This window comes from Notolepis coatsorum (assembly GCF_963971535.1).
Source record: "Notolepis coatsorum genome assembly, chromosome: 12".
NCBI classification, from domain to species: Eukaryota; Metazoa; Chordata; class Actinopteri; order Aulopiformes; family Paralepididae; genus Notolepis; species Notolepis coatsorum.
Genome location: NC_140176.1, coordinates 29,056,889 through 29,069,455, shown reverse-complemented (window position 1 = coordinate 29,069,455; position 12,567 = coordinate 29,056,889). Strand labels below are relative to the sequence as shown.

Below are 12,567 nucleotides of genomic sequence, written 5' to 3'. Positions count from 1 at the left end.
CGCAAGAATCGATGCACAAAACTGGCTGAACTGGAAACGCTTTACTCAACGTTATTTAATTCTTTAAAATACAACAACTCAACTCGACTAGAAAATCAAGTTAAGGTACTAAAAAAAGAGATCAATGCCATATACAGACAACAATCGGAAATACAAATACGTAGCACAAGACAACAGCAGTACTCCCAAGGTTCTAAACCTAGTCACCTATTAGCCATGCGATTAAGAATTAATGCAAAATTTGCAGATATAACTACCATTAGAGCACAACAAGTACTTGAAACAGACCCTGAAAAAATAAACGATACATTCAAAGAATTCTACTCCGACTTATATAAATCAGAAACGACCTTCGATCAAAACAAAATGGACACATATCTTAATCAAATTATTCTCCCTAAACTTTCAGAGGATGACGCTAAACAGTTAGAAACACCGATCACACTAGAGGAACTCAAGAAGGCCATATCCGAAATGCAAAGTGGTAAGGCTCCTGGAAGAGACGGTATCCCACCAGAAATGTACCTTTCTTGTTGGGACATAATTGGACCCTTATTACTAAATATGATCTTATACTCAGTCAAGGAGGGGAACTTCCATAAAAACGACAATATTGCACTCATAACAGTCCTTCTCAAAAAAGACAAAGACCCCACCGAGTGCGGTAGTTACAGACCCTTAAGCCTCCTCGGAACCGATATCAAACTGTACTCTAAGGTATTAGCCATCAGATTACAAAAGCATATGACGTCTTTAGTTCATCCGGACCAAACTGGCTTCATAAGAGGCCGCCTGATCACTGATAACATAAGACGAATACTGCACGTACTAGATGCCGACAAGGACGACACCATACCTAAGGCGATGCTGTCCCTGGATGCAATGAAAGCTTTTGACAGGCTGGAATGGTCGTATCTATGGGCAGTATTAGAGAAGATGGGGTTAGGTAAAGGCTTCATTGATATGATCACTACTTTTGGCGCGACCCGAGTCAGTCGCCATGGGTTTTGCTCAGCAACGAATGTGCACATTTTTAGTTATTATGTTTGTTTTTACTACTTTTTTTATCGAAGCATCACTGGCGGGGACGTCATACGACCGCCAGTCACTTATTGACCTAAACTCCGGACTCAAAGAGGAGTTTAGAGACACTTTATCATGCCAAGAATGGCCAACGGAGATCAGAAGAGACAATGGAGACAATGGTCAAGCGGGAGACGGACGCAGAACAAAGAAGAAACACAGGGGGAAGAGGAGCGGGATCAGATTAAGGCTAAGAAAATCTGTTTACCGTCCGGCTATTCCATCTATCTTCCTGGCGAATGCACGTTCGCTAGAGAGTAAGATGGATGATTTACGAGCGCGGGTCCGATTCCAGCGAGAGATGAAGGAATGCAATATCCTGTGCTTCACGGAGACCTGGCTGAAATCAGTGACTCCCGATCACAGCATCTCTCCCGCCAACTCCTTCACCATCTTCAGAGTGGACCGTACAGAAGCCTCTGGGAAGAGCATCGGCGGGGGTCTATGCCTTATGACCAACAACGGCTGGACTAGCCCCGGGGAGGTGAAGATACTCTCCCGTTCATGCTCTCCCGACATGGAACACCTCACGATCCAATGTCGCCCGTTCCATCTTCCGCGCGAATTCACTGCAGTGATCATGACTGCAGTGTACATTCCACCCCAGGCGAACGTCGGCAGGGCGTTAGGGGAACTACACGAACATCTGAACACACACCAGATCAAGCATCCGGACGCAGCCATGATAGTAGCCAGGGACTTCAATCAGGCGAATCTGAAGAAAGTCATGCCGTCTTTCTTCCAGCACATCGTCTGCTCCACAAGGGGAGGAAATACACTCGACCACTGTTACACCCCGTTCAGAGCCGGTTACAAGGCTGTACCGGCTCCACCATTAGCGGGAGCAACAAACACGTCGGATCATGCCGCCATCTTGCTGGTCCCAGCATATAAACAGAGATCACGTGACGCCGTCGTGTCACGTGAGGTAAAAAAATGGGACGACCAATCAGAGGCCACGCTTCAGGACGCACTAGACGCCGCCGACTGGGGAATGTTCAGGAGGAGTAACAGTGACGTCAGCGATTTCACAGACGCTGTGGTGTCATTCATAACAACACTGGCTGATAGTATCGTCCCCACAAAGAAGGCGAGGGTGTTCCCAAACCAGAAACCATGGGTGGACAGTACTATCAGAGCAGCCCTGAACTCTCGCACCACTGCTTATAACCGTGGTAGAGAGTCAGGAAACATGGAAGAGTACAAGACAACAGTCTACACTCTGCGCAAGGCTGTCAAACTTGCTAAGAGGACGTATGCCGACAAGATGGAGGCACAAATGGCACAGAATGACACGAGGCTTATGGCAGGGACTGAGGGCTATAACTGACTACAAAGTCAGCGCCCCCTCAATGGGGAGCGACGACGCCTCCCTTGCGGACCAGCTCAACACCTTCTATGCGCGGTTTGGTGCAAACAGTGGCACTGCTAGCCCAACGGCTAGTGACGTCACTGGTGCGCCGGCTGTTGTGGAGGGGGGGGGCATCCGCGGGGGGGCGGGGACGCTCTCTCATTGACGGTACACAGTGTGAGAAGAGCATTTATGCAGGTGAACACCAGGAAGGCTGCTGGCCCAGATGGTATAACAGGACGCATACTTAAGTCCTGTGCCAACCAGCTTGCCCCGGTGTTCACCGCCATATTTAATCAATCCCTGGCGGAGTCAGTGGTCCCTGCCTGCTTCAAGATGTCTACCATCATCCCTGTACCGAAGAAACCCTCCCCAACATGTCCAAATGACTACAGACCGGTGGCACTCACCTCTGTGGTCATGAAATGTTTTGAGAGGCTGGTCAAGGACCACATTTGTGCCTCCCTCCCCAGTGATATGGACCCTATGCAATTTGCATACAGGACAAACAGGTCCACTGACGACGCGGTCTCCCAGGTACTGCACAGCACCCTCTCCCACCTTAACCGTCAGAAGGGGGGCTATGTGAGACTGTTGTTCATTGACTACAGCTCAGCGTTCAACACCATAGTCCCCACCAGACTGGTGGACAAGCTGATCGAGCTGGGTCTGAGCTCCGCCCTGAGCGCCTGGGTACTGGACTTTCTGAGTGAAAGACCCCAGGCGGTCAGGGTGGGGGGTCAGACCTCCAACACCATCACCCTGAGCATCGGGTCCCCCCAGGGCTGTGTTCTAAGCCCCCTGCTATACTCACTCTACACACACGATTGTGTGGCCAAGTTCAGCTCCAACTCCATAGTGAAGTTCGCAGACGACACGGTGGTGGTGGGGCTGATCTCGGACAACGACGAGAAGGCCTACCGGGAGGAGGTTGAGGTACTGGAACGCTGGTGCCAGGACAACAGCCTGCTCCTGAACATTGGTAAAACCAAGGAGCTGATCGTGGATTATAGGAGAGGACAGCAGGAGACACACACACCACTGATGATTAACGGGGCTACCGTGGACAGGGTGAGCAGCTTTAAGTACCTGGGGGTCCACATCTCAGAGGATCTGACATGGTCAACACACATAGACACAGTAGTAAAGAAGGCGAAACAGCGCCTCTACCACCTGAGACAGTTAAGGAAGTTCAGAGTATCGGGGAAGATACTCCAGTCCTTCTACTCAGGAGCTGTAGAGAGCATTTTGACCGGAAACATCACTGCCTGGTATGGAAACAGCACAGCACAGGACAAGAAGGCCCTACAGAGAGTGGTGTGCTCAGCCGAGCGTACCACGGGTATTGCACTACCTCCCCTGCAGGTTCTATACAACAAGAGGTGCAAATCCAGAGCCTGCAGGATAATGAAAGACCCTCACCACCCCAATAACAGCCTGTTCCAGCTGCTGAGGTCAGGCAGACGCCTGCGAACCCTAGCTACTAGGACAGAGCGGCTTAGGCTCAGCTTCTTCCCCCAGGCCATCAGAGCCCTGAACAATGAACATTGAGTGCCACAGAACACTGAACTATCCACACACAAGCACACATGAACACACACACGACACGCACGCTGTGCACGCTCACACACTAGCAGCCACTTAACACTTTAACATGAGCGGGCACACACTCATGATGCACACACGCACACTTATGGCCAAAAGGAAAGGCCACTTTAAATTAGAATAACAGGAACAGTGTATTGCACTACCAAAGCTACCTAGCATGTCCTATATGCTCTGTAAATAACTATGTACAGATACCGAGATGTCACACCATGTTACCTGTTACCTGTTTATTGCACAATGTTGTTTTTTATTGGATTCTATTATATGTTGTACCACTGTATTGCACATCGTTGCGGGCAAGACCACCCGCATTTCATTGTATACTTGTATGCCGTGACAATTAAAACTCTTGACTTGACTTGATTAAAGTAGTATACAAAGACCCATCGGCCATGATTACTACAGGTATAATCACCTCCGGAATATTTCCGGTATCACGCTCAGCTAGACAGGGTTGCCCTCTTAGTCCCGGACTATTCGATTGATTGATTGATTGATTGATTGAAAAGTTTATTAACAGATTGCAGAATGGGTACAGTACAGTACAGCTCAATACATACAATTGTTAAGGGGATGCAGACCAGAGAAAGACTTTCGTCTTGTTTACATCAGGGTCCCCCATTTTCAATTCATCATAACATACATGACATACAGATAGACAGTACTGCTACATCTATACATTTATGACATATCAGATTTGCAAATACAGTACTGTTTGTGATACAAAAGTGTCCAGAAAAGGAGTGTATATACATTTGGCGTAGAAACTGTACATTGGAGGAGGTTGGATGGGTGGGGTGGGGTTGGGTGGGTTGGGTGAGGGCTGTACATTGGAGGTGGGGGGGGGGGGGGTTGGGTAGGGGACACACACACATTTTACACTGTACATTGGAATACTGACAAAGCCTTACTTGGTCATTTACTGTACAACTAGGTTAGGACATTTGTAGGGGCCAGTTTCGAATTGCAGTCTCACGTAGGTGTTTTTTGAGAGTGTTTTTGAAAGTGGGTAGTGATTCACATTCCTTTACAGCTTTAGGTATGGCGTTCCACATTGATGTGGCATAATTGCTAAACGTGTTTAGTCCCTTGTTTGAGCCGAATCTGGGTTTTACATGATTTGTGGAGCTCCCTCTGGTGTTGTGATCGTGGTATTCACTGACCTTTGGGAAGTATTTTGACATGTACATGGGTACCTTGGTCGCGTAGTGTATCTTGTAGACCAGGCCCATTGCAAGTTGCTGTACTCTGTCGTCTACTCTAAGCCATCCTAGGTTGTCAAAGTGGGCAGGGGTGAGGTGGGTTCTGTCATCTATCATTAGAACCTTTAGCACAATATATAAGACAATCCCAATCGATACAACCAATCGTAATCAAAGGCACACAACATAAAATTAGTTTATATGCGGACGACGTAATACTGTTCATGCAAAACCCCAACACCACACTGCCTCATCTGCTCAAGTTGATTGAGAACTTTGGAGATTTATCGGGATTCAAGATAAATTGGCCGAAGTCGGCTTTCCTTCCACTTAACACCCCTGCAAAAAAAGATATAACCCTCCCAGGAGAGATACCTATGGTAAAACATTTTAGATGCTTGGGAGTGGAAATATTCCCCACCATAAGACAAACGGTGAAGCACAATTACACAAAAATCCAAAACAAAATCAAAGACGACCTTGATAGGTGGGCAAAACTTAAAAACTCAGTACAGGCACGGATATCAATAGTTAAGATGTACTACCTAGAATCAACTTCTTCAGTTCAATGCTACCGTTACCCCCTCCAGAGGGTTACTGGAAAAGATTACACTCCTCCACATACAAATTTATTTGGAATAACAAACCACCACGTATAAAAAGATCCACCGCACAGAGAAATAAAGCAGACGGTGGCATGGCATTTCCAGATTTTTCCACTATTTTAAGGCGTATACATTAAGACCATTGACAACATGGTTTGATCCCCAAGCATTAGTATCCTGGAGAAAATTAGAAGAAAACATAGTAGCCCCACATAGACTGAAGGACATAGCATACACTAAACTACCAATCAAGCATTGTGAACGGAAATTTGGCCCCATAATTACTCATGCGATCCGGATATGGCGTGAAACACAAAAAAAATATCCTAACCCACATAAATGGCACAATCATACTCCCTTATTCAATAATAATGCACTCTTGATTGGAAAACGACCTATAAGATTCCCTATATGGGAAAAGCAAGGCATACACTCATTAGGGGATGTTTTTAACAAACAGGGTTTCTGTAGTTATGAAGAAATACAGAAGAAATTTAATCTCACCAAGTCCACACATCTTTTTTACTTACAGTTATTGTTATGTTTGAAGACTCAAACCAATTGAACACCACAGATACCACAAATTATTCTATGAAAGAGAGACATCAAGAGGTTTTGTTTCAGATTTTTATCATCAATTACTAACGTCCTCATATGAAACCCTCCACCTAGACTCCGTCTGGAGGAGGGATATACCAGACCTGGAAAGTGATTTTGATTGGCAAGAAGCCTGGGCAAATGTTCGACTCACATCAAGGAACCCGGACCATCAACAAATCAATCTTAACTATATTCACAGGACATACTTGACTCCTATAAGACTGAAAAAAATGGGTCTTATACAAGACTCCAAATGCTCTTTATGTACAAATGGGGACGAGGGGACGTTTATGCACATGTACTGGGACTGCCCACCAGTTAAGATATTCTGGAAAGAGGTGACCCAGCAATTATCAAATCTCGTAACTTGGAATATACCTGTACACCCCTCTGTATTACTGCTGAATGATGTTTTTGAGTGTGCAGTACATCCACAGCTAAAGAGATTGGTTTTATCGGGTATCACAGTGGCTAAAAAGCTGATAGCATCACGATGGTTCCAACCGGAAAAAATTTGCCGAAAGGTCTGGATTATTACATATCTCGATGTGATCTATCAAGAAATATCTACAGCAAGAATTTTGGGTCCTAATGAATCCAAAATGACATTGTGGTTAGAAGTGGTGGAGAAAATAAAAGCTAGCATATAATGGTAATGTCTGGTTAGGAGCGAGGGAAAATGGATGGATTATCCAATGGGGGGTCCGGGAGGGGGGGGGGTACGAGCTGGAGCATATGTGTGTAGGTTTTTAGATAACAGGTATTAAGGGTATATCCTATATATGACAATTAACTAAAATGTGATTTCATTGGATGTGCACTGTCAACTAATGCTTGTGTATCTTATCGTGTGTTGTCATGTTTGTTTATGTGTTTGTTTAAAAAATAATAAAAAAATAAAATACAAAAAAATAACTTAATGTGGTCCAAAAACCCTGAACTTAATGTGATCCAAAAACCCTGAACTTAATGTGATCCAAAAACCCTGAACTTAATGTGATCCAAAAACCCTGAACTTAATGTGATCCTAAAACCCTGAACTTAATGTGATCCTAAAACCATGAACATAATGTGATCCTAAAACCATGATCTTAATGTGGTCCAAAAACCCTGAACTTAATGTGATCCTAAAACCATGAACATAATGTGATCCAAAAACCCTGAACTTAATGTGATCCAAAAACCCTGAACTTAATGTGATCCAAAAACCCTGAACTTAATGTGGTCCAAAAACCATGAACTTAATGTGGTCCAAAAACCAAGATCTTTGATGCTACACATTAAAAATGTTATAACACAATGTACAGGAAGATCAAGAACTCAGAGGAAGACATTTTTATATAGAAAATTGTCTGCATCCCCATTAAGCAGCTCTCAAACATGCAGAATCAAATAGTCATCACTACATGTCTACAGTCATACTCTACACTACATATAATAATAATAATAATAGATCAAATTTATATAGCGCCTTTCATAGAACCCAAGGTCGCTTCACAATCAGGACAAAAAATAGGGCAAGGAAAATAGGGGGGGGGGGGAAAGGGGGGATGAGGGAAGGTAAGGGATAATGGACCTAATCTAATCTAAACTAACTGATGGGGAAAAGCCTTGGTGAAGAGGTGTGTTTTTAGAGCGGATTTGAAGGTGTCCAGGGTTGGGGCGTTGCGGATTTGGGGGGGGAGAGAGTTCCAGAGGGTAGGGGACGCCACGCTGAAGGCTCTGTCGCCAAAAGTCCGTAACCTGGTGCGAGGGATGGAGAGGAGACCCAGATCAGAGGATCGTAGGTTCCGGGATGGAGTGTACTGGTGGAGGAGATCAGACAGGTATCGGGGGGCGAGGGCATGGAGGGATTTGTAGGTGAGGAGCAGGAGCTTGAAGGTGATGCGGAACTTGACTGGAAGCCAGTGGAGGTGGATGAGGGTGTGGGTGATGTGCTGCCAGGGCTTGGTGTGAGTGAGAACCCTGGCAGCTGAGTTCTGAACATACTGGAGCCTGTCCAGGGTACCCCGAACAGGACTCCATTACAGTAGTCCAACCGGGAGGTGATGAATGAGTGGATCAGGGTCTCAGCCACAGAGTCTGAGAGTGAGGGTCGGAGACGGGAGATGTTTTTGAGGTGGTAGAGGCAGACTTGGTGACGGATTTGAGCCACAATAGAATAATGAATATGTAGCTCAATCATTCTAGGTCATAAAACACTGGTCTGTTTGAGACCACACGTCTGGATAGGAAGTGAGCTGATAACAGAGGCTGTACGTGTCTGTATCTGTATGTGTGCGTGTGCATGTGTGCGTGCGTTATATCTGTGTGTGTGTGTGTGTGTGTGTGTGTGTGTGTGTGTGTGTGTGTGTGTGTGTGTGTGTGTGAATGTACACCTTTGTGAACCTTTGATATCTCGTTGTGGCTCATTTTATGACACACTTTTGCAGAATGACAACATCGATTTATCACCAGGCTCTGTTGCTTTGGCAACATAATATATTTTCAAAACCTTTTCGACCATCACAAACAAACACTGGTTTGGTTTTCTGTACAGTGATAGGCATTAGAGCCTGCCCAATATTATGGGCTGAAATACATGATAAAGGCTCACCAAAGCCATAACCTCAAAAACACAACTGGACAAATCTACCAAATACTTCAAGAAAACAAAATTTAAGATTTAAGCTATATTAAAAATAAATGGGAGAAGGAACTGAAAAAATATATACCAGATAATGAGTGGAATCAAAGTTTTAAAGATATCTTCTATTATATAAAATCACCCTTTTGGCAGGAGTATGCTTGGAAAATAAATATAAGGTACTTTAGAACACCATTGATTATCCAAATTCACAAAAGATAATCCCAGTTGCTGGAGGGAATGTGGGGAGAATAATGCTGACCATACACATATATTCTTCACATGTAAAAAAAATACAAATCTACTGGTCAGATATTTTACACATAATGGAACAGATGTTCGAGAAAGTGGGGTATCTAGAAAAACGAAATATACTGTTAGGAACACGCCCCAAAAACCTAAAAAAAAAAGAATTATATATATTTTTTATTTTGAGAACTGCAGCACTTAAGCAAATAACAAGAGCTTGGAAAAAACTTGAATCTCCTAAAGTAAACAAGTGGTTAGAAACTGTAGAGGACATATATAGTATGGAAAAGGTAACTTACAAAATCAACAAGAATTTAAATATGCTGGAAAAAAGATGTGGTTTCTTTAAACTATGGAAAGGTATTTGACGACATAGACAGATCAGGCTTTGAGATGAGGATTTAAGTAATACATGAAACAGTAATAGAAAACTATAATAGTAGTAGTAGTAGTACACAGTAAATCTTGGAGTGTCAAATTAACACTATTCCCGAGTGTATTTGGTCCCACTCATAATTGGTGTTAAATTGACTCTTGCTCTTGTGTTAAAATAATTGTCTTTGGTGAAATTGGTACAGAAATACAACTTGCACAGATCCACACCCTACCCTATCTTTATCTATAAGATAAAAATAGAACTTGAATCTCTAACATACATTATAAACATGCAATACATTAAGCAGCATGATGTAGTGCGGATGCACTATCAAGGATTAACTGACTAATTCAAAGTGATGAAAACCATACATGGGAGACCTTCTAGATAGGTGTATGTCTCCGAGAATGTCATTGATGCAGTAGACTAGAGGGTGTAGAGGTGGTCTGATATTCCATCTGTTTTCCACAAAGACACTACACTACATCATGCTGCTTAATGTATTGCATGTTTATAATGTATGTTAGAGATTCAAGTTATATTTGTACAACACAACTCACTCATTCACAGTCCAATTGACTTGGTTGGAATAGATCAGTATGATGTCAGAAAAATATGGTCTTGGCAATTTTGCCGTTTCTATTGGACTATTTCCCTGCAGTCTGGTAAGACGTTAATAGGACTGATTGAGTCCCGGTGCAAATCCCCCTGCTGGAGTGACAGGCTAGAGTGACCTGCTCAGCATCAACTCGGCTGAGGGGCCTGGCTTCTCCTGACCATCCATTACCGTGGAGAATTGTAACCTGATCTATGCAAATATCTAGTGGCAAGTCCAACGCAGCCAGGCACTTAAACCAGACGTGGTTCTCCTGGTCCACCTGGTCCTCCTAGTCCTCCTTGTGACAGAAATGCTTGCCGCTAACTGTATGTCTGTTGCGTCCATGTCTCTAGGTGGCGTGGGCATCGCTGCCACCCAGCTGTGCCAGACGGTAGACAACGTGACTGTTTTCGGCACAGCGTCTGCCAGCAAACACGACACCATCGTCCAAGGCGGGGTCACCCACGCTATCGACTACCGAACCAAAGACTACGTCGAGGAAATCCGCAAAATCAGCCCTAAGGGTGAGATCAGCAAGTATCAAAATCAGCCCTAAGGGTGAAATCATCAAGTATCGGCATCTTGCGTTGTTTTGTCACATTTTGTCGTGTGAAATAAATAATGCATCTAGAAACATCAATCTATTAAAGGTGATATTGATTAAATTCAGCCACTAGAGGTCGCACTAGCATGTCGTTTATCCAATCGGGGGCATTCCATGTGGGGGAATGGGAAGTAGGGGAAGGATATTTGCCTGCAACATGTACAGTAAACAACATCATTCATTAACTTTTTGGACATTTCTTAAATGATCAATTCATTAATCAATAACGTTTTTTTTCTTTTCTAAAAGATCTGGAGATGTATTCATAGTAATTTAAAGAAAAGTATGTAGAAATGTTATCTGTAGCACCAACTACAATTAACCATTACTCTAATGTTCCCTTTATATTCATCCTAAACAAGTCATTGTCATGAATGAATGATTTATGATTCGATTTAAAATGTAGAGTTGTAATCTCTCCCCTCTCCTCTCTCCCCCCTCCCCCCTCTATATCCCCTCTCTCTCCCTCTCTCTCTCCTCCTCTCTCCCCCCTCTCTCCCCTCTCTCCCTCTCTCTCCCCTCTCCCCCTCTCTCTCCCCCCTCTCTCCCCCCCTCTCTTCCCAGGACTGGACATCGTCCTGGATCCACTTGGTGGAGCAGACACTCAGAAAGGCTTCAGTCTGTTGAAGCCAATGGGAACACTTGTAGCATTCGGTAAGAACCCAATTATATTTTCATTTAATTTCACAAGACATAGCTTATCAGCAATTTCATACATATAGACACAAGAAATAAGAATAAACAGTAAAAAATCTACTAAGACTAAGTCGACACACGGTGGTCGGAGAACATACTTTTAAATGCAGGAAAAGAAGGACAAACCTTCAGCCTCAGAGTCAGTTGGAGGGAATTCCAGGTGTTCTTCCAAGTTCAGAGCAAACGCCATGAACCAATTATGAGACGGTAGACTAGTTCTCCGTTTGCTGCATCATTTGATTTTAACTTGAATGGGTTAAAATCCCCTCAATTAAATGTTCATGTACGTATGTTATTTAAGTATTAAAGTATATAAGTATTTGTGAAAATGCACAACTGTCTCCTGAAGTCCAAAACCAGTGAGCTAAGACTTGAACATGTGATCTCATTCAGCTTTCATGTTTGTTTTAGTTTGTTTCAATTACACCTCTGTGCTGTTCTATATTCCTGTCAGCGCGGACAGCTAGCATGTTCTCAGCACCCTGAGAGCTGTGTGCTAGGAGTAAAAAATATGTCTACTTGTACTGTAGAGCGTCATGCTTCCAACAAGTCTTCAACAGTTGCCTAGCAACACCAGCAGCTCCTCTGAGCCCATCCCTCAAGATCTGTCCAGAACCGCTGGCTAAAAGAGAGAGATGGTGGTATAGATCTGTCCAGAACTGCTAAAAGAGAGAGAAAGGTGGTATAGATCTGTCCAGAACAGCTGGCTAAAAGAGAGAGAAAGGTGGTATAGATCTGTCCAGAACCGCCGGCTGAAAGAGGGAACGGTGGTATAGATCTGTCCAGAACTGCTAAAAGAGAGAGAAAGGTGGTATAGATCTGTCCAGAACTGCTAAAAGAGAGAGAAAGGTGGTATAGATCTGTCCCGAACAGCTGGCTAAAAGAGAGATAAAGGTGGTATAGATCTGTCCAGAACCGCTGGCTGAAAGAGGGAACGGTGGTATAGGTGACAGATCTTCCCAGGGCCCA

General features: G+C 44.0%; 1 protein-coding gene across 1 annotated transcript in view; it reads left to right on the top strand.

Annotated features, from left to right (window-relative positions):
- Positions 1-12,567, top strand: part of LOC311238085 (synaptic vesicle membrane protein VAT-1 homolog) — a 46,837-nt gene that overhangs the window by 22,724 nt on the left and 11,546 nt on the right. Inside the window, exons 3-4 of the mRNA XM_084326058.1 lie at positions 10,652-10,822; positions 11,467-11,556. Coding sequence (XP_084182184.1) covers positions 10,652-10,822; positions 11,467-11,556 — 261 coding nt within the window. The remainder of the gene's footprint in view (positions 1-10,651; positions 10,823-11,466; positions 11,557-12,567) is intronic.